At 37.9% G+C, this 19334-nt stretch overlaps 2 protein-coding genes across 2 annotated transcripts; both read left to right on the plus strand.

Moving 5' to 3' along the window:
• The first annotated feature begins 2757 nt into the window (after window positions 1-2757).
• Window positions 2758-5014, plus strand: LOC110224445 (receptor-like protein kinase 2). Its single transcript, XM_021010512.1, has one exon. The coding sequence runs from the start codon at window positions 2758-2760 to the stop codon at window positions 4117-4119; it is 1362 nt and encodes a 453-aa protein (XP_020866171.1). The 3' UTR covers window positions 4120-5014.
• Window positions 5015-7472: 2458 nt separating this feature from the next.
• On the plus strand, window positions 7473-11579 carry LOC110224704 (receptor-like protein 12). The gene has a single exon (XM_021011386.1). The coding sequence runs from the start codon at window positions 8443-8445 to the stop codon at window positions 11227-11229; it is 2787 nt and encodes a 928-aa protein (XP_020867045.1). The 5' UTR covers window positions 7473-8442; the 3' UTR covers window positions 11230-11579.
• The last annotated feature ends 7755 nt before the right edge of the window (window positions 11580-19334 follow it).

Here is a 19334-nt window from a genome sequence, read left to right on the forward strand (position 1 = left end):
CTGGTTAAGCGGATCCTGGTTACTTTCTTTCACTGCCGAAACTTACCTTGCTCAAAAGGTACTAATCCGAACTAAGACCCGCTACTCCAGGCATCGGGATAAGAAGATTAGGACTTTCAGCCTTAACTTCTTGTTGAGAGGAAGTCAGGAAGCTGTTTAAACGTTTTCATTCCTGCAATCTTTAGATCGTTCCTAGCCCGGCATAGGTAATCGAGGAGAAATGAGCTAGATCTTAACGTCCTGCTTCGAGAAGTCCACCACCAGTGACCCCGAAAAATTGACAAATTCCCTTTTCTTAGGACCACATGCGAGATAACGAAAAAAAAAAGAGAGAATGGGACTCATTTGAGTCAAAATTTTTAACTCATTAGGGTTCATGGATTGAGTTGAGTTGAGTTGACCCATGAATCTTGACCCATTTTGACACCTCTAATTATTCTACTTGTCCTCAATAAACTCAAATTTTCTTTTGCTCATTGAGAATGACTTTTCTAAAATTCTAAACACAATTCCATCCTTTTTTTTTTTTTATAAACCCTATCGGCTGATCCAGTTAGCCCGGTAGAAACGCACTGAAGTGCTTCAGAGTGGACTTCTCCCCGAAGGGCCACCACACTGTCTGTCCCGGGTTTGGAATGTTTTCCGACTAATGCTAGGGGGTAGCCAGATCGCCTGTTACTGATTACCAGGTAAACTGTTTGGCCCAAACCCAGACTTCCCACACATGTGATTTTTGTTTCCAAGGTGGATCGAACTTGGATTAGTTCCTTCCAACCTTTCCCCAATTTTCTCTTACCACTAGACCACCGATGTGTGGGCCAATTGCCATCCTTTTGATGCCGAGAACGAATGTAGTAGTCTCAAATTGCATTTTATAATATTTCGAGTCAAGTCCACTGGAAGGACTCATAAGATGTTTAGTAGGGAAGACTTTTCATCAAAAGACTTCAAATCATCAAAGTCGATGGAACTTTATGTTTTCTATATATATATATATATATATATGTATTGACCCGTAAAGCTAACTTACCATCACTACTCGAATACTTTTTTTCTTTCACAAATATGAAAGCCTTCTTATCAAATCAGAAAATGAGCTTCCCTCTTCGTTCCATCTGTTTCCTTTTCCTTATTCCAATTTTCGTAATCACGTTTGTTTCTGCTACACAACACTTGTGTCATTCCGACCAAAAGGATGCTCTTCTTGAGTTCAAGAATGAGTTTGCGATGGTTGATTTAGAATCATGGGTGAACAAAAGTGATTGTTGTTCTTGGGATGGTATCACGTGTAAGTCTGGAAAAGTGATCGGGCTAGACCTTAGTTCCGTCTTCCTCTATGGCCAGCTAAAATCCAATAGTAGTCTTTTTAAACTGCTTCATCTCCGTGATCTAAACCTTGCAAACAACTATTTCAACAATTCACCAATACCGGCCGATTTTGATAAACTCATAGGGCTAGAAAGACTTAACCTCTCTCATTCTTTTCTTTCAGGCCAAATTCCAACCAACCTTCTTCAGCTAACCAAGTTGGTGTCTCTCGATCTTTCTTATTCTTGTTCTTTTTTTTCTTTTCCTTGTTTTTCGATGCCGCTGTCCATTGATGAATCTTTTCTTCCTCTACTTGCTCGAAACTTGAGAAACCTTAAAGAGCTGGATATGAGTTCCGTAAACATTTCTTCAGAAATCCCCCACGACTTTTCAAACATGTGTTCTCTAAGTTTGCTAAATCTTGCTAATTGCAACCTGTTTGGAGAATTTCCAAGCAGTGTTTTTCTAATACCCAGTTTACAGTCCATTATGTTGGATGGAAATTCAAATCTGAGAGGCAATCTTCCCCTATTCCGTGAAAATAACTCTATGCTAGAGTTGAGCATTCACAACACATCTTTTTCAACCTCAAACATTTGACTTCTTTGACTCTTTCCTTTTCTAAGTTCTTAGGGAATATTCCATTTGTACTTGGGAACCTTTCTAATCTCTCCCATCTCGATCTTTCTTACAACAATTTGGTTGGCGAAATCCCATCTTCAATTGGCAATCTAAATCAGTTGACCGATTTTGATGTTAGTGTTAACAAGCTCGGTGGAAATTTGCCAGCTACACTAATCAAATTGATCGAACTACGTTCTCTCAGTCTCTGTTCCAATCAGTTCACTGTGGAAGTCGAAACTAACACAATCGAGATTTGTCTAGGGTTTTAATTTAGGGATACGATTTGCGTGAATTCTCAAAGAACGGCAGAATCAATTGATACCAAAGATGGTGTTCTTGATATTATTAATGAAAAGAGCAGATTTGATCGTACAAGAGTTTGATCGTAAAAGGAAAAAGGTGTTTGTGCTATAAGAGCTTTGTGTAGTGTAAATTCTAGAGCGATATTGCCTCCCCTTCTATGAGAACCTTGAATCTCCTTATATAGCGATCATAAACCGCCTCTCCAGCGATATTCTCGGAAGATTTCCATTTATCTTGAAGTCGGCTAGAATATCGCGGATCAGGATAATTTCCTTATTCTTCGGAGTCTTTGGAAGATTTCCTGATTTGGGTCGATCTTTCTAGATTCTCTCTTATCATTTCCGGGTATATCGGAAATGATGCCTTGCTTGGAAATGATACTCCGAGGGTGAATATTCACTAAGTCCTTGCCTCGGGTTGCTTGGTTCAAGTGGCCTAAAGACCGCCTCGGGTGACTGACGACTTCGCCTCGAGTAGCTAGGAGGCTTCTTCGCGAGGACAGGCTCGGATACCCGAAGAAGAATGGGCTCGGGTACCCAGAGAGGAGTGGGCTCGGGTACCCGGAGAAGAGTGGGCTCGGGTACCCGGAGAAGAGTGGGCTCGGGTACCCGGAGAAGAGTGGGCTCGGACAACCGAGCTGTCTGGCAGGGTACCCCGAGCTGTCTGGCAGGGTACCCCGAGCTGTCTGGCAGGGTGCCCCGAGTTGTCTGGCAGGGTACCCCGAGCTCGTTAACAGGTTCAGGATGTTTGAAGTTTGGCTCGGTTTCAGAAGGTGGATGGAATCCGACCCCAACATTCACAAGTTCCCTTCCACCTAACATTAGCCAACTCTCCAAATTAGAGTCTTTTTGTGAGGATTCTTTTACGGGAGCCATTCTTTCATCCCTACTTAAGATTCCCTCATTGACGGACATCTCTCTGGATTGTAACCATCACAACAACCTCCTTGGGATAGAGAATATCTCTATGTTACCTAATTTACAATCTTTTTCTATTCACCACAACAATTACAACAAAGTCGGTCTAGTTGACTTAAATGTCTTCTCGTCTCTTAGGAAGCTAAAGAGATTATATATTTCAGGCATCCCTATTTCAACAGCAAACATTACTTCTCATTCGGATTTTCCATCACATTTGTTTGAGTTGCGCTTGCTAGACTGCAACCTCACTGAGTTCCCATATTTCATAAGAAACGGGAGAAGTCTACATAGTCTAGCTTTTTCCAACAACAAAATCAAAGGTCAAGTACCAAACTGGTTGTGGAGACTGCCAGAGTTGTTAGCTGTGGATCTTTCGAGGAACTCGCTCAGCGGTTTTAATGGATCCTTAAAAGTTTCTCTTGAAAGTAAAGTCTTGAATGTAGATTTACGCTCAAATGCTTTCCAAGGACCACTCTTCATACCATCCATGTTTCTCTTATTCTTTGATGGTTCGAAGAATAACTTCACAGGAGAGATACCTCAATCAATATGTGGAAGATCTCTATACGTCCTAGATCTATCAGACAACAACCTCCACGGCTCAATTCCTTGGTGTTTAGAGACTCAAATGGGTTCTCTTACAGCTCTAAATCTCCGTAACAATAGCCTCAGCGGAAGTTTACCTGATATATTTATGAACGCCAAGAAATTAGGGTCACTTGACGTGAGTCACAACCGAATGGAGGGGAAGCTTCCTTCTTCTCTTATTGGTTGCTCTGCTCTTGAATTTTTAAATGTGGGAAGCAACGGAATCGACGACATATTTCCCTTCCAGTTGAATTCTTTACAGAAGCTTCAAGTTCTTGTCCTCCGCTCTAACAAGTTTCATGGCAAGTTACATAACGATGATGGGTTTTACGTTGGATTTCCTCAGTTGAAAATCATTGATGTATCGCATATTTAATGACTTCTTCGGCACCTTGCCCTCTGATTACTTCTTGAACTGGACTGCAATGTCTTCCAAGAGATATAGTAATATGGAACATGAGTACATTACCAATTTATATATCTACTACAGCTCACTTGACTTGATGAGTAAAGGAGTGTCAATGGAGATGGAACTTATCCCTAAAATCTACACGTCCATAGATTTTTCAGAAAATCAACTTCATGGACAGATTCCTGATTCCATTGGTCTGTTGAAGGAGCTTCTTAATCTCAACATGTCTAGTAATGCTTTCACAGGCCATATCCCATCTTCTTTGGCAAATCTGACGAATCTCGAGTCACTAGACCTATCCCAAAACAAGATTTATGGTGAGATTCCTCCTGAGCTTGGGACCCTATCTTCTCTCGCGTGGATAAACGTTTCACATAACCAGCTTGTAGGTTCCATACCACAAGGCACACAGTTTCAACGACAGCAATGCTCCTCCTATGAAGGAAACCCCGGACTTAATGGCCCTTCCCTTAAGGATGTTTGTGGAGATATCAAAGCGTCAACACCACCACAACCCGAACTGGTGGAGACAAAAGAAGAAGAAAAAGAAGAATCGTTGAGTTGGATAGCAGCAGGTTTAGGCTTTGCACCTGGAGTTGTACTTGGACTGACTATGGGATACATAGTGGCTTCATACAAGCATCAGTGGTTCGTGAAGACTTTTGGCCGAAGCAAGCAACAGAGCACCAGATCTCGTTAAGTCACTCATCGATCACACTCCCTTCCTTAAAGAATTAATGTTGTTCAGTTAAATAAATTGGTGTGTATAATATCATAAATAATTTGTTGTATTTCATGAATAAAAAAACAAGAGTGTGATGAATCAAGTTTTATGTATAATAAAGTATGTTTTAGTTCATAGATTTGAATATGTTTCCAACTTTCTACATTGTTGGTGACTAATATAAATATTATTGTTGAGTGATTGCAATTTTACATTCTTTGATTAGTTCAGTAACAAAACATCAACATTAATTAACATGCACACGTCGATTAATAACATTGGTAACTGACAAAAAGATCACGTTTCATCACGTACACAGCTTCGTCCCTCTTTTGTTTCAAAGGCTTTAATATCCTGATTTGGAGGCTTTCTCCGAGGTCGCGTTGGTAGATGAATCTGACCATTTTGATATATTTCTTGAGAAAAATGTACTGGTAGATGAAACATGGATACAATGCAGTCTATTTAGCTTAAGTTCTTCTGACCTTGGGTTTGGACCATTGATGCAGGGGTGCTGACAAATTTCTAGTCTTCAGGTTCATAGACAAGGGCATTACATATTACTTTTGTTGCGTATTGCCTATTTTGTATTCAAACCAAGTAAGGAAATTAGAGAAACTAAACAAGAAAGAATCAGTCTACTTATGCTAATGGAGTTGTTGTGTTAATTGTTTGAGTTGATTGTAAAACAAGCAAGCTTAAAAAACTAATCTAGTGGGAGTGATTGTGTAGTTGTTGGTAAATTCAGCGAGTGGTTAGCTTACTCTCTCTATAAGTTTGTATGTGTTATGTTTTGTAAAATTTATTAAAAAAATGTACTAGTTTCATATCTCCATTCTCTCAAGACTCTTGAGAACTTTCACAAAACACTTATTAGAATAAACACTTGAAACAGAGAAATGCAGAGCAACAAGATAACAAAATCTATTAGTGCAATAACTTTGTCATAGAACTTACTGCATTAGAATAAACGATCACATATTCAAGAAAGAAGTCATGATTTCAATATTTTTCAGTCTGAATAACCACTTTTCTTAAATGCATATGTTGGGGATGTAATATGTTCTTGCGTTTTTGGCAGTCAGAAGTAGAAAGTATCCATTGTTCCTTTCCCACATGGTTTTAAGTTCCTTTGAATATAGTAGGAACTAGGAAGGTATTTGTCAGTTTATATGAGTTTCATCTTTTTGTATATACACGAGAGCGTTGCTAAGATCAATGATGGAAATAAACAGGTACATGTTTATGACGGAGGAGTATATAACGAGTTCTTGAAAATGATCTTATGTTTTCCTCTGTTATTTAGCATACTAAACCATTAATTAGTCTAAAAGATTAATCAAAAAAAAAAAAAAATTGGTGTTCAAAAAAAAAAAAAAAAAAAAAAAGATTAATCAAAAATGATAAAGAAAGAACTTAAGAATTGTTTTTAAGAATAGCACTTAGTCATCCTTATAGACTGTTCCGACCTGGTGAAGATGGTGTCTTCCCCGTAAGAGTGGCCAGCATTCGCAACATACCTAGAGGAGATTCGGAGTGATAAAGATGAGTTTGAATCTTTTTCATTATCTTTAATTACTCGAAATGCTAATATGAAAGCGGATAAACTGGCACGAACTGTTCGTACCCCGCCGCATCTTATCACCTATGTAAACAATTTTCCCCAGCATTGGTTTAATTGAGCCAATCTAATATAGTTGTTGACACAAAAAAAAAAAAATAGCACTCAATCATAAAGAATTAAAGATCCACGAACTAGTGAAATTTGTAATCTGGTATATAATCAATTTTTGTATTATGATACATAAATTGACCATATGACTATGAACTATAATACACATATACATATTCAATTATGATATAAGTGGACTAATTAATATATTAAAAACATATTAACGACTTTGACACCAAAAAACTAGAGATTAAAAATATGATAAAAACACATCATATGATAAATATATATATATTCTATGATAAATAATTGTATAACGTTGAAATTAAAAGGAAAATATTTTAATCAAAACAAAAAAAAAATACAACAACTAATATAACCTTCAACTATGTTATTTATATTAAAAAAGTACAATTTTGTTTCGGAATTAAAAATTTAAAACCTAATAAACAGTAAATCATTACATAGAAAACAATGAATTAAATTTTTTGTCATGTGGTGTACGGTTAAATTTTAGTTGTTTTAAATCCTATTTGTGTCACAATTATGTGAAAAAGCTTGTACCCTAATATCAGATATATAATTATACTTAATGGCTCTTGCATGTCAAATGTAATCGACAGCAATTAACCTGCACAATGCACACATCTGTTTCTATAATGAAGCTTTGACCATTGACACTTATAGAGTTATAGGTTACAATTTACATGATTAAACAGAAACAAAGCATCAATTCCGAACCACCTGATTCGGACAATAGTTGGACTTCAAACCCTCACTAGCCTGATACAAAAGCGAGATAATTTTGAATCGAAAATTAGATAGTCAACTTTGGTAGCAACTGCCATCAGAATCATGTAATAAATTAAACACAGAAGATTCAAATTTTGGTGTTCAAAAAAAAAAAAAAAAAAAAGGATTCAAATTTTAAAATTGGTTATCGGAGTTGTATCTCCTCTACCTAGATTTAATTTCAAAGCTAGCTGGAAAGCTAGTAGAGAATACGATCTCGCGGAAATGAAGCAAACATCAACTTATCGAGGCGATTATATCAGGTTTAATGGCCATATTGCTATCTTGGTGGTTCCTTGGATCCCAAGCAACAATATTAGATCAACCGTACGTACGCAGCAGATCCAGACTACATTACATTGCCATGAAATCTGATTATTCAGATCTTCAAGATTATTGCCAAGGGTGGTTTAGGTCGATCACAAGGCACTATATATTAATATAGTTATATGTTTAATATTTATCTCTTGTTGATAATCATGGCTAATATAGTTATAGGCTAAGCATTGTCGGAACAGAAGCACAATTCAAATTATTCTGTGAAATGAGAGAACATGTAGAGAAGATTCGTTGAGAGAAAAAGAGGCAGTGAGAGATAGAACGTAACGTAGTAGCGTCAATATTCGTTTTGTGATATCAGCCAACGCGCAGCGTCAATATTGAATTTTCAACCTCGCCAAGTCTACAAGTTTTGTTTAGTTTTTGTCTTTATATTTTAATCTTGGCTCATAATTTTATAATGTACTTAATGGGAAGCAAAACAAATTTTGGTCAATATTGACGTTTTTTTAGGTTTGAATTGGCCAGAGGATGACTTGGAAAGCATTTCATGGATAAACACGGCACTTAGCTAGATTATATTTTACTTGTCCTCACTAAACTCCAATTTTCCTTAGCTCATTGAGAATGACCTTTTCTAAAATTTTAAATACAACTTTATGTTTTCATCAAAAGACTTGAATTCATCAAAGTTGATGAAACTTTATGTTTTCGTACGTTATATATGTAGTAGGGAACCACTTCATTAAAAAGACCCGAAACACTAATTTACCATCACTACTCGGAACACTTTTTCTTTTCACAAATATTTAGTGAAAAAATGAGCTTCCTTTTTCGTTCCATCTGTTTCCTTATCCTCATTCCAAGTTTCCTAATCACGTTTGTTTCTGCTACGCAACACTTGTGTTATCCCGACCAAAAAGATGCTCTTCTTGAGTTCAAGACTGAGTTTGAGATGGTTGATTCAAAATCATGGGTGAACAAAAGTGATTGTTGTTCTTGGGATGGTATCACATGTGATGCTAAGTCGGGAAAAGTGATCGGGCTAGACCTTAGTTCCATCTTCCTCTATGGCCAGCTTAAATCCAACAGTAGTCTTTTTAAACTGCATCATCTCCGTGATCTAAACCTGGCTAACAACAATTTCAACAATTCGCCAATACCAGCTGAGTTTGATAAACTCATAAGGCTAGAAAGACTTGACCTCTCTCGGTCTTCACTTTCAGGCCAAATTCCAATAAACCTTCTTTGGTTAACCAAGTTGGTGTCTCTTGATCTTTCTTCTAGTGATTTTTCCATTGATGACAAATCTTCTTATTCTTTATCCATTGATGAATCTTTTCTTCGTCTACTTGCTCGAAACTTGAGGAACCTTAGAGAACTGGATTTGAGCTACGTAAAATTTTCTTCAGAAATCCCCCACGAGTTTTCAAACATGCAGTCTCTAAGATCTCTAAATCTTAACGGCTGCAACCTGTTTGGAGAATTTCCAAGCAGTGTTCTTTTGATTCCCAACTTACAGTCTATTGACTTGGGGAACAATCCTAATCTAAGAGGCAATCTTCCCGTTTTTCGTGAAAATAACTCTTTGCTAGAGTTGACCATTTTCTACACAGCCTTTTCAGGTGCCATACCTGATTCCATTAGCAAGCTCAAAAATTTGACTTCTTTAACCCTTTCTGTTTCCAAGTTCTCTGGGAAGATTCCGTTTTCACTTGGGAACCTTTCTCATCTCTCCTATCTCAGTCTTTCTTCTAATAATCTTGTTGGTGAAGTCCCATCTTCAATTGGCAATCTAAACCAATTGACAAATTTTTATGTTGATGGTAACAAGCTTAGTGGAAACTTGCCAGCTACACTTAGCAATTTGACCAAACTAAATGCACTCTCTATCTCTTCCAACCAGTTCACAGGTTCCCTTCCACCTAGTATTAGCCAACTCTCCAAATTAGAGTTCTTTTTTGCTGATGATAATCCTTTTATAGGAGCCATTCTTTCATCCCTACTCAAGATTCCCTCATTGACTAGGATCTATTTGAGTTATAACCAACTCAACGACCTTGTTGGGATTGAGAATATCTTTATGTTACCTAATTTAGAAACCTTTTATATTTACCATTACAATTACACCAAAGTCCGTCCAGTTGACTTAAATGTCTTCTCGCCTCTTAAGCAGCTAGGCACATTATATATCTCAGGCATCCCCTTTTCAACAACAAACATCACTTCTAATTCAGATTTTCCATCAAGTTTGGAATATTTGAGCTTGAGAGGCTGCAACATCACTGATTTCCCTGATTTCATAAGAAAGGGGAGAAATCTACAGATTCTAGACCTTTCCAACAACAAAATCAAAGGTCAAGTACCAAACTGGTTGTGGAGAATGCCAAAGTTGAATAGTGTGGATCTTTCTAACAACTCGCTCAGCGGTTTCCATGGATCCGTTAATGCATCTCACAAGAGTCAACTCACGAGTTTAGACCTAAGCTCAAATAATTTTCAAGGACCACTCTTCATCCCATCCAAGTCTCTCAAATATTTTTCTGGTTCTAAGAATAACTTCACTGGAGAGATACCTCGATCAATATGTGGACTAAGCTCTCTAGAGATCCTAGATCTATCAAACAACAACCTCCATGGTTCAATTCCTTGGTGTTTCGAAACTCTGATGATTTCTCTTTCAGATCTAGATCTCCGTAACAACAGCCTCAGCGGAATTCTTCCCGAAATATTTATTAACGCGACAAAGTTAAGTTCACTTGATGTTAGCCACAACCAACTGGAGGGAAAGCTTCCTGCTTCTCTTACTGGTTGCTCTGCTCTGGAAGTTCTAAATGTTGGAAGCAATATAATCAACGACATGTTTCCCTTCCAGTTGAATTCTTTGCAGAAGCTTCAAGTTCTTGTCCTCCGCTCTAACAAGTTTCATGGCACATTACATAACGTTGACGGGGTTTGGTTTGGATTTCCTCAGTTGCAAATCATTGATGTATCACATAATGAATTCTTCGGTACCTTGCCATCTGACTACTTCAAAAACTGGGCTATGAGATCCTCCAAGAAAGATGATAATATAGAACCAGAGTACATTCGGAATCCTAATTTATATGGCTCCTCACTTAGCTACTACACTTCACTTTTTTTGATGAGTAAAGGAGTATCAATGGAGATGGAACGTATTCTTACGATCTACACGGCCATCGATTTTTCAGCAAATCAGCTACATGGAAAGATTCCTGATTCTATTGGTCTGCTGAAGGAGCTTCGAATTCTAAACTTGTCAAGCAATGCTTTCACAGGCCACATCCCATCTTCTTTAGCAAACCTGACGAATCTCGAGTCACTCGACATATCCCAAAACAATATTTCTGGTGAGATTCCTCCTGAGCTTGGGACCCTCTCTTCTCTGGCGTGGATAAACGTTTCACATAACCAGCTTGTAGGTTCCATACCACAAGGCACACAATTTCAGCGCAAAAATGCTCCTCCTATGAAGGAAACCCCGGACTTAATGGTCCTTCCCTTGAGAATGTTTGTGGACATATCAAAGCGCCAACACCACCACAACCCGAACCTCTGGAGACAGAAGAAGAAGAAGAAACATTGAGTTGGATAGCAGCAGGTTTAGGCTTTGCACCTGGAATTGTATTTGGACTAGCGATGGGATACATAGTGGCATCATACAAGCATCAATGGTTCATGAAGACTTTCGGCCGAAGCAAGCAACAGAACACGAGAACTCGTTAAGTCACTCATCGACCATTCTCCCTTCCTAAACGCATTGTTGTTATGTTCATAAATAATTTGTTGTATTTCAGGTGTAATAAAATATCATCTTTTGAACTATCAGTAAGCCAAAGACTCACAATAAAAAGTTAGTTTATAGGTTTAATACTTTAATATGTTTCCCACTTTCCACATTGTTGGTGAATAATATAAATATTATTGTTGAGTGAATGTTACATTCTTGCTTAACTAGTTTAGTAAAAAAAAACATCAACATTAGGATGCACACGTCGTTTGATAAGCATGTAACTGACAAAAGATCCTAAACGAAGGAATTCTCCAACGTATTTTGATCACATTTCATCATACACACAAGAACCTGCTGATTCCTCTAGAGGCTTTCTCCGGAGTCGCGTTGGTAGATGATGAACCTGGCCTTGAGAGCCTTGAACCCACTCGTGATGACATCGTATCGCTAGTCTCTGAATCAGGAGGGCATTTTGGAGATTCATAACCTCAAAACTCTGTTTTCATCGCATGGAACCCCTGGCTCATTGTAGACACATCCGTTTTGATATATTTCTTGAGATGAATCTTTATCAACAACCTTGCTCTCGGGTAATGCAACCTTGTCTATACAATCTGGACTCAAAATTTCCACCTCGGATGAAGAAAGACCCCAAAAATAAACCTTTAGCTCCATGGCCTCGTTGAACACATTAGCAATATTCGAAACAAAATCGTCCAAATCTTTATCGCCTCTTAAAACATGGTTGAATGTGACGGAGAATCCCTCAATCGATTCAGCAAAATCATTTCCCTCAATAGCTGGGTCCTGACCTGTACTTACCTCATTTCTTAGCAATAAAAGAAAGTCATGAATCCGAGAAACAGCATTTTTTAAATCTTGGTGAATGCTCTGCAGCTTTTGTTCAGCCAAATGACAATCTTCAACCAGATTTTGTTCCCGGACTTTGTTTGGTATGAGCGTCAAGAATCACCATTTCTGACTTTTGATCAGCTGAACAATCTTTGGAATCCATACTACCATTACTGCTAGATTGATTTGGCAAACAAGCTAACTTCTCCATTTCAAGAAAATCTTCCATAACTACTAACACTTGCAACCCTCTCCAATGCTGCCATCTCCTTCTCCTTCTTGGTCTGTTGTGATGGATTTGTTGACAAAGATTCACTGCAACTACCAGAATCGTCATTCCCATCTTCAGAAACAGAGATTGAGCTTGATGGATTGCTCGTATTCAGATCACTGAAACAGATCTCAATTTTTACGCTGCCCACAGTCCCACACCAAGATTCAGATGGAGTCGATAGCAAGTCATTAGTGGGCTGTCTTGGGCTTTTAATTGTTACTATAACAAAATTCTGGGCCAAGGGTTCAATTTGGTTCTTATTTTGTAATATGTTGGGCTTTTTAGCCTACTAGGCTTTATGGCTTTGTACCATTTTCTTTCTCATGCTATTTAATAGAAGATATTTTCTCAAAAAAAAAAAAAAAAAACTTTCTCTGTAAGTTTGTAACATGTAATGGTGTGGATACCTCGATAAAAAAATAAGCATTAGTTGTGTATGTCATTCTCATCTCTAATGCTCAAAACGTTTTTATAAATCAAACTCAAAAGAGGAACAAAACAGAGATATGAAAAAAGGGTTTTGTGCAAAAAAACCCTCCAACTCGTCCATTTTTGCAACTTTACCTTCCATCTCCGAAAAATGCAGATTAATCATACGAAGTCCAACATAATGTGCAATATAACCCTTATACGTATATTGTAAATGTTTTTTCGGTCACATACATTGGTTTTTTAAAATTCTAAAAGTAGAGTTGAACTCTTCATCGCGAGGGCTTCGATTTGATATATTATTTTGTCAAACTTTTACGAACTTGACAGTAACGAATAAGGGTTACATTGCGTATTATTTAGGACTTCGTAGTATTAATCTGCATTTTTCGGAGATGGAGGGTAAAGTTACAAAAATGAGTGAGTTGGAGGGTTTTTTTGCACAAAACCCTATGAAAAACAAACGTAGTAAATCCAATGAAAGATCCTAAATTCTGTTGGTTAAGCTTGAAGATTACTTGAACCGGAAGCAACTAAACCGAGTTATGGTTTAGAGAAGATAAAGTCAAATATATTAGGAGTTATCTAATATATATGTAATCCTAGTGAGATTAGGATTTGAGAGACTTGTATAAATAGAGAGGTTGAGTCATGACCTAATTTGTGAGAGAGTTTAAGTTTTGAGAGATTTTCTTAAACTAATAAAGGCTATTGAGTTTGTGAGTTAAACACTTTCTTTTGTTAATCGTAAGAGTTTGATCATCAAATATCGTATTCAATATTTGGTATCAGAGCTCTTTGCGATCATGGGAGAGATCACGGAAAGAGCACAAGCGGAGGTGGCCAAGATAAGTGAAGGAGGAGGCTCGTCGACGATAAAGTGCCCTATGCTTAACATGACCAACTACACCGTTTGGGCAATGAGAATGAAACTTCTACTCAGGGTACACAAGGTCTGGGAAGTGATTGAAACACCATCAAACGATGAAGAGAAAAACGTGATGGCCATGGCTTTAATGTTTCAATCTATTCCTGAGACCCTTACCTTGCAGATAGGAGAAAATAACACTGCAAAGAAGGTATGGGATGCCATAAGAACGAGACATGTAGGTGCTGAGAGGGTTAAGGAAGCAAGGTTACAAACGTTGATGGCTGATTTCGATCGTTTGAAGATGAAGGATACGGAGAAAATCGATGACTTCGCCGACAAGTTATCAGAAATCGCTTCGAAATCGTCGGCTTTAGGAGAAGAGATTGAAGGACCTAAACTTGTCAAGAAGTTCCTTAAAAGTCTCCCTAGGAAGAAGTATATTCATATTGTTGCTGCACTTGAACAAGTTTTGGATCTCAAAACCACAAGTTTTGAAGACATCGTAGGCCGATTGAAAACCTATGAAGACCGTGTGTGTGATGAAGAAGAAGATCAAGAGGATCAAAGCAAGCTGATGTATTCAAACACGGAATCTCAATACAACAAAGAATCTAATGGTGAGTATAGAGGCAGAGGTCGTGGAGGACGCTTCTATAGAGGAAGAGGCAGAGGACGTTTTGGTGGAGGAAGAGACACTTCAAGTGTTGTTTGCTACCGGTGTGACAAAACTGGTCACTTTGCAAGCAGTTGTCCGGATCGTCTTTTAAAGCTTCAAGAAGTTCAAGAGCAAGACAACAAGAGCACAACAGAGGCAGATGAACTCATGATACACGAGGTAGTGTATTTAAACGAAGAAAAAATTGTACCAAACAAATACGAAACAAATTCAGGGGGGGAGAATGTGTGGTACCTTGACAACGGCGCTAGTAACCATATGACCGGAGATAGGCGATATTTCACAAGCTTAGATTCAACCATCACCGGGAAAGTTAGGTTTGGCGATGACTCCCGGATAGATATTAAGGGGAAAGGATCCATAGAATTCATAGACAGAAACGGTGAGCTAAGAAAGATGGTTGATGTTTATTTCATTCCTGGACTAAAGAGTAACATTATCAGCCTAGGACAGGCTACCGAATCTGGTTGTGATGTGAGATTGAAAGGGGAAAAGCTAACAATGCACGATAGCGAGGGGAAGTTACTTGTCAAGGCAGTAAGATCAAGAAATCGTCTTTATAAAGTGGATATGGGGATCAAAGATACAATGTGTCTCCATTCAAGAACTCAAATAGATTCTGAGAGATGGCATGCAAGGCTAGGGCATGTCAATCTTGAAACAATGAAAACAATGGTAAGGAGAGAACTTGTAACTGGGATTTCACACGTTAACTTTGAGAAGAAAATTTGTGGCTCATGTTTGCTTGGAAAGCAAACAAGACAAGTATTTCCACAAGCTACAATGTACCGAGCTACCAAAGCACTTGAGTTGATCCACGGAGATCTCTGCGGACCGATTACACCAAACACTGCGGCTGGAAATAAATTTGTTTTCGTGCTCATTGATGACTATTCTAGATATATGTGGACTGTGTTACTGAAAGAGAAGAGTGAGACTTTTGGAAAATTCAAGAAATTCAAGTCCATAGTTGAACAAGAAACAGGGGAAAAGATTCAAACCTTTAGGACTGACAGAGGAGGTGAGTTTGTGTCCAAAGAGTTTAATGATTTTTGCCTAGAATCAGGAATAAGAAGGCATCTTACAGCTCCATACACTCCCCAACAAAACTGAGTTGTTGAAAGACGCAACAGGACTCTTATGGAAATGACTCGAAGCATTTTAAAGCATATGAAAGTTCCAAACTGGCTTTGGGGAGAAGCAGTGAGGCACTCAACATATCTCTTAAACCGTATAGCTACAAGGTCACTTAAGGATAAAACTCCATATGAGATGTTACGAGGAAAAGTTCCAAATGTTAATCACCTTAGAGTCTTCGGGTGCATTGGATATGCTAAAACAGAGATGCCACACTTGAAGAAGTTAGACGACAGGTCTCGTGTTTTAGTTCACCTAGGCACGGAGCCTGGTTCAAAGGCATATCGCTTGTATGACCCGAGGAATAGAAGGGCGGTGGTAAGTCGTGATGTTGTTTTTGATGAAACAACAGGCTGGAACTAGAATAAAATTACTACAGAGAATGATGCTGTCGAAAATCTCAGAATTGAGTTTGGAGTTTTTGGAAATCATGGTATCTTCGAAACAGAGCACAGTGAAGAAACAGAGCAACGAGGAGAAGTTGGAGATAATGTCGTCACCGGAACAGAGGAAATCGTGTCTGCAGGTGAAGAGAACAATGGAGAATCATCGGAGGAAGATGAAAACATTGATGCTAATGAGCAAACAGCTCAAACTGCTACGGGAAGAGTGGTGACTAAATCGGGGAGAGTAGTCACAAGACCTAAGTATCTCCAAGACTATGTACTGCTAAGTGAAGAAGAAGGAGAACGATTGTTAATATGTTTGAATGAGGAACCATGGAGCTTTTCCGATGCAAAGGAGTCGAAAGAGTGGATGGATGCGTGTAAAGATGAGATTCACTCAATAGAAAAGAATCACACTTGGGATCTTGTGACACCACCACAAGAAGCAAAACCGATAGGCTTAAAGTGGGTCTTCAAGCTCAAAAGGAATTCTGATGGTAGCATAAGCAAACACAAGGCCAGGCTCGTTGCAAAGGGATACGTACAAAGACATGGAATTGACTTTGAGGATGTGTTTGCTCCGGTAGCACGAATTGAAACAATTCGTCTTCTCATAAGCCTCGCAGCATCAAGTGGATGGGAGATCCACCACCTTGATGTCAAAACTGCATTCCTTCATGGGGAGTTGAAAGAAATAGTATATGTCATGCAACCAGAAGGCTTTGTAGTAAAAGGACAAGAGGACAAGATTTACAGACTTAATAAGGCTTTGTATGGGCTAAGGCAGGCGCCAAGAGCATGGAATGAGAAGTTAAACCGAGTCCTTAATGAGCTTCAATTCAAGAAATGCACCAAAGAACCATCGGTTTATAGGAAACAGGTAGATCAACATACTCTTCTTGTTGCGGTTTATGTTGATGATCTTTTTGTATCGGGAACAAGTGTGAAGTTCATTGAGGAGTTTAAGAAAGAAATGGCGTCAAAATTTGAGATGAGTGACCTTGGCAAACTGACCTACTACCTTGGGATTGAAGTTTGTCAACTTGGAGAAGGAATAACTCTAAATCAAAAACGCTATGCATTGAAGATACTAGAAGAAGCAGGAATGGCAGAATGCAACCCGGTTCATACACCAATGGAAGCAGGCTTGAAGTTGTCTAAGGCTTTGGAAGAGAAAGACATTGATGCTACAACTTATAGGAAGAATATAGGCTGTCTTCGTTACTTGCTACACACAAGACCAGACTTGTCTTATTGTGTAGGTGTGCTAAGCCGGTATATGCAAAGTCCAAAGGAGTCACACGGAGTAGCATTGAAACAATGCTTGAGGTATTTAAAGGGGACAACAACTCTTGGCCTAGTGTTTAACCGGACTAAGGAGGTATCGAAGCTAATAGGTTACAGTGATAGTAGCCACAACATTGATCCAGATGACGGAAGAAGCACTATGGGACATGTGTTCTACTTTGGGAAGAGTCCAATATCGTGGTGCTCACAGAAACAAGAAGTTGTAGCAATGTCATCATGCGAGGCAGAATTCATGGCCGGAACAGAAGCTGCGAAACAAGCCATTTGGCTTCAAGATCTACTAAGTGAAATCACCGGATCATCTTGTGAGAAGGTTACTATACTTATTGACAATCAATCAGCGATCGCGCTCACAAAGAACCCTGTTTTCCATGGTAGAAGCAAGCATATTCATAGACGTTATCACTTCATAAGAGAATGCGTTGAGAATGGGCTAATTGAAGTTGTACATGTTCCGGGAGACGAGCAAAAGGCGGACATACTAACCAAGGCACTTGGTAGGATCAAGTTCAAGGAAATGAGGAGTCTCATTGGAGTTAAAGATATGGTACAAGATGGATTCAAGCTTAAGAGGGAGAATGTTGGTTAAGCTTGAAGATTACTTGAACCGGAAGCAACTAAACCGAGTTATGGTTTAGAGAAGATAAAGTCAAATATATTAGGAGTTATCTAATATATATGTAATCCTAGTGAGATTAGGATTTGAGAGACTTGTATAAATAGAGAGGTTGAGTCATGACCTAATTTGTGAGAGAGTTTAAGTTTGAGAGATTTTCTTAAACTAATAAAGGCTATTGAGTTTGTGAGTTAAACACTTTCTTTTGTTAATCGTAAGAGTTTGATCATCAAATATCGTATTCAATAAATTCAACATGGTTGTGTATTGAACCCTCAGATTCTTTTTTTTTTGCTTTTGTTTTCTCTCTACTGTTTAAAACAAAAGATGCAACATTCTAATGTCATTCAGTGGGTGCATGTGACAATTATATGAAAAAAGCTTGTACCCTAGTAAGATATATAACTATACTTAGTCGCCTTTGGAATAATAGATGTCAAATGTAATCGACAGCAACCTGCACAATGTACACAACTCTGTTTATAATGAAGCTTATGTTGACAACAAGATCGAGAATCTTATACAACAACTCTTTATCGCTCAAAGGAAACTTGAAGAAGTGATTAACACGATCGAAACCAATCTCAAAGAGAAGCTAGAAGAAAAGATGCACGGAATTGATTTCGAGCAACAAACCCAAAGAGAGGCGACATTCAAGAAAACAACACGAACATCATCTTGAATATTGCTATCTTTTTTGATCCTTGAATATTGTGGTTACTTGGATCGCAAACAATACCTTTAGTTCAATCATATAACTCTAGATGACTCAGCAATCCACACTACACTGCCATGAAATCTGATTCGAGCGGTGGTATTTAGCGATCTCGATCCATGCGGACTGGCATCGATCTAGCCATCTAGGTGAGTCGGTGAAAAATATTAGTTTAGTAGTTTTGGCCATTTAGTTTTTTTTTTATGTATTAGTTGATCATAGAATAAAATTAACCTTGCCAAGTCTACAAATTTTGTTTCCTGTTTGTCTTTTATCCTTTAAATAACAAGATTAGGACTCGCGTAAATGTAGGTTTTTAATTTGAAATTTTATCCGTGTAAAATAAAACGTAAACGAAAAAAGTGGAAAACAAAAATTAGATGACCAGTGAAAACAATAATTAGGAATTAATTACTTATTTTAATGTAAGAGTTCACTTTTTTTTTTATATCATATGTTTATCAATAAAATTTAAAATAACAAACTATCGTATGTTTATCTAATAACAAGAAATTGATTTACAATTTAAAATATGTTTTAGAAAATATGCAGTTTTCATAAGGATATATCAACCTTTCCGCAATAAAATAGAGTTTAGTTTTCATAAACAAAATCAAAATATAGGGTATTTTTCAATAAAATAATATTAATAGGGTCTTTTACGAAAATTCCTTACACTTCCTCATATATTTTC

The sequence above is a fragment of the Arabidopsis lyrata genome (assembly GCF_000004255.2).
Source record: "Arabidopsis lyrata subsp. lyrata unplaced genomic scaffold ARALYscaffold_1, whole genome shotgun sequence".
NCBI lineage: Eukaryota > Viridiplantae > Streptophyta > Magnoliopsida > Brassicales > Brassicaceae > Arabidopsis > Arabidopsis lyrata.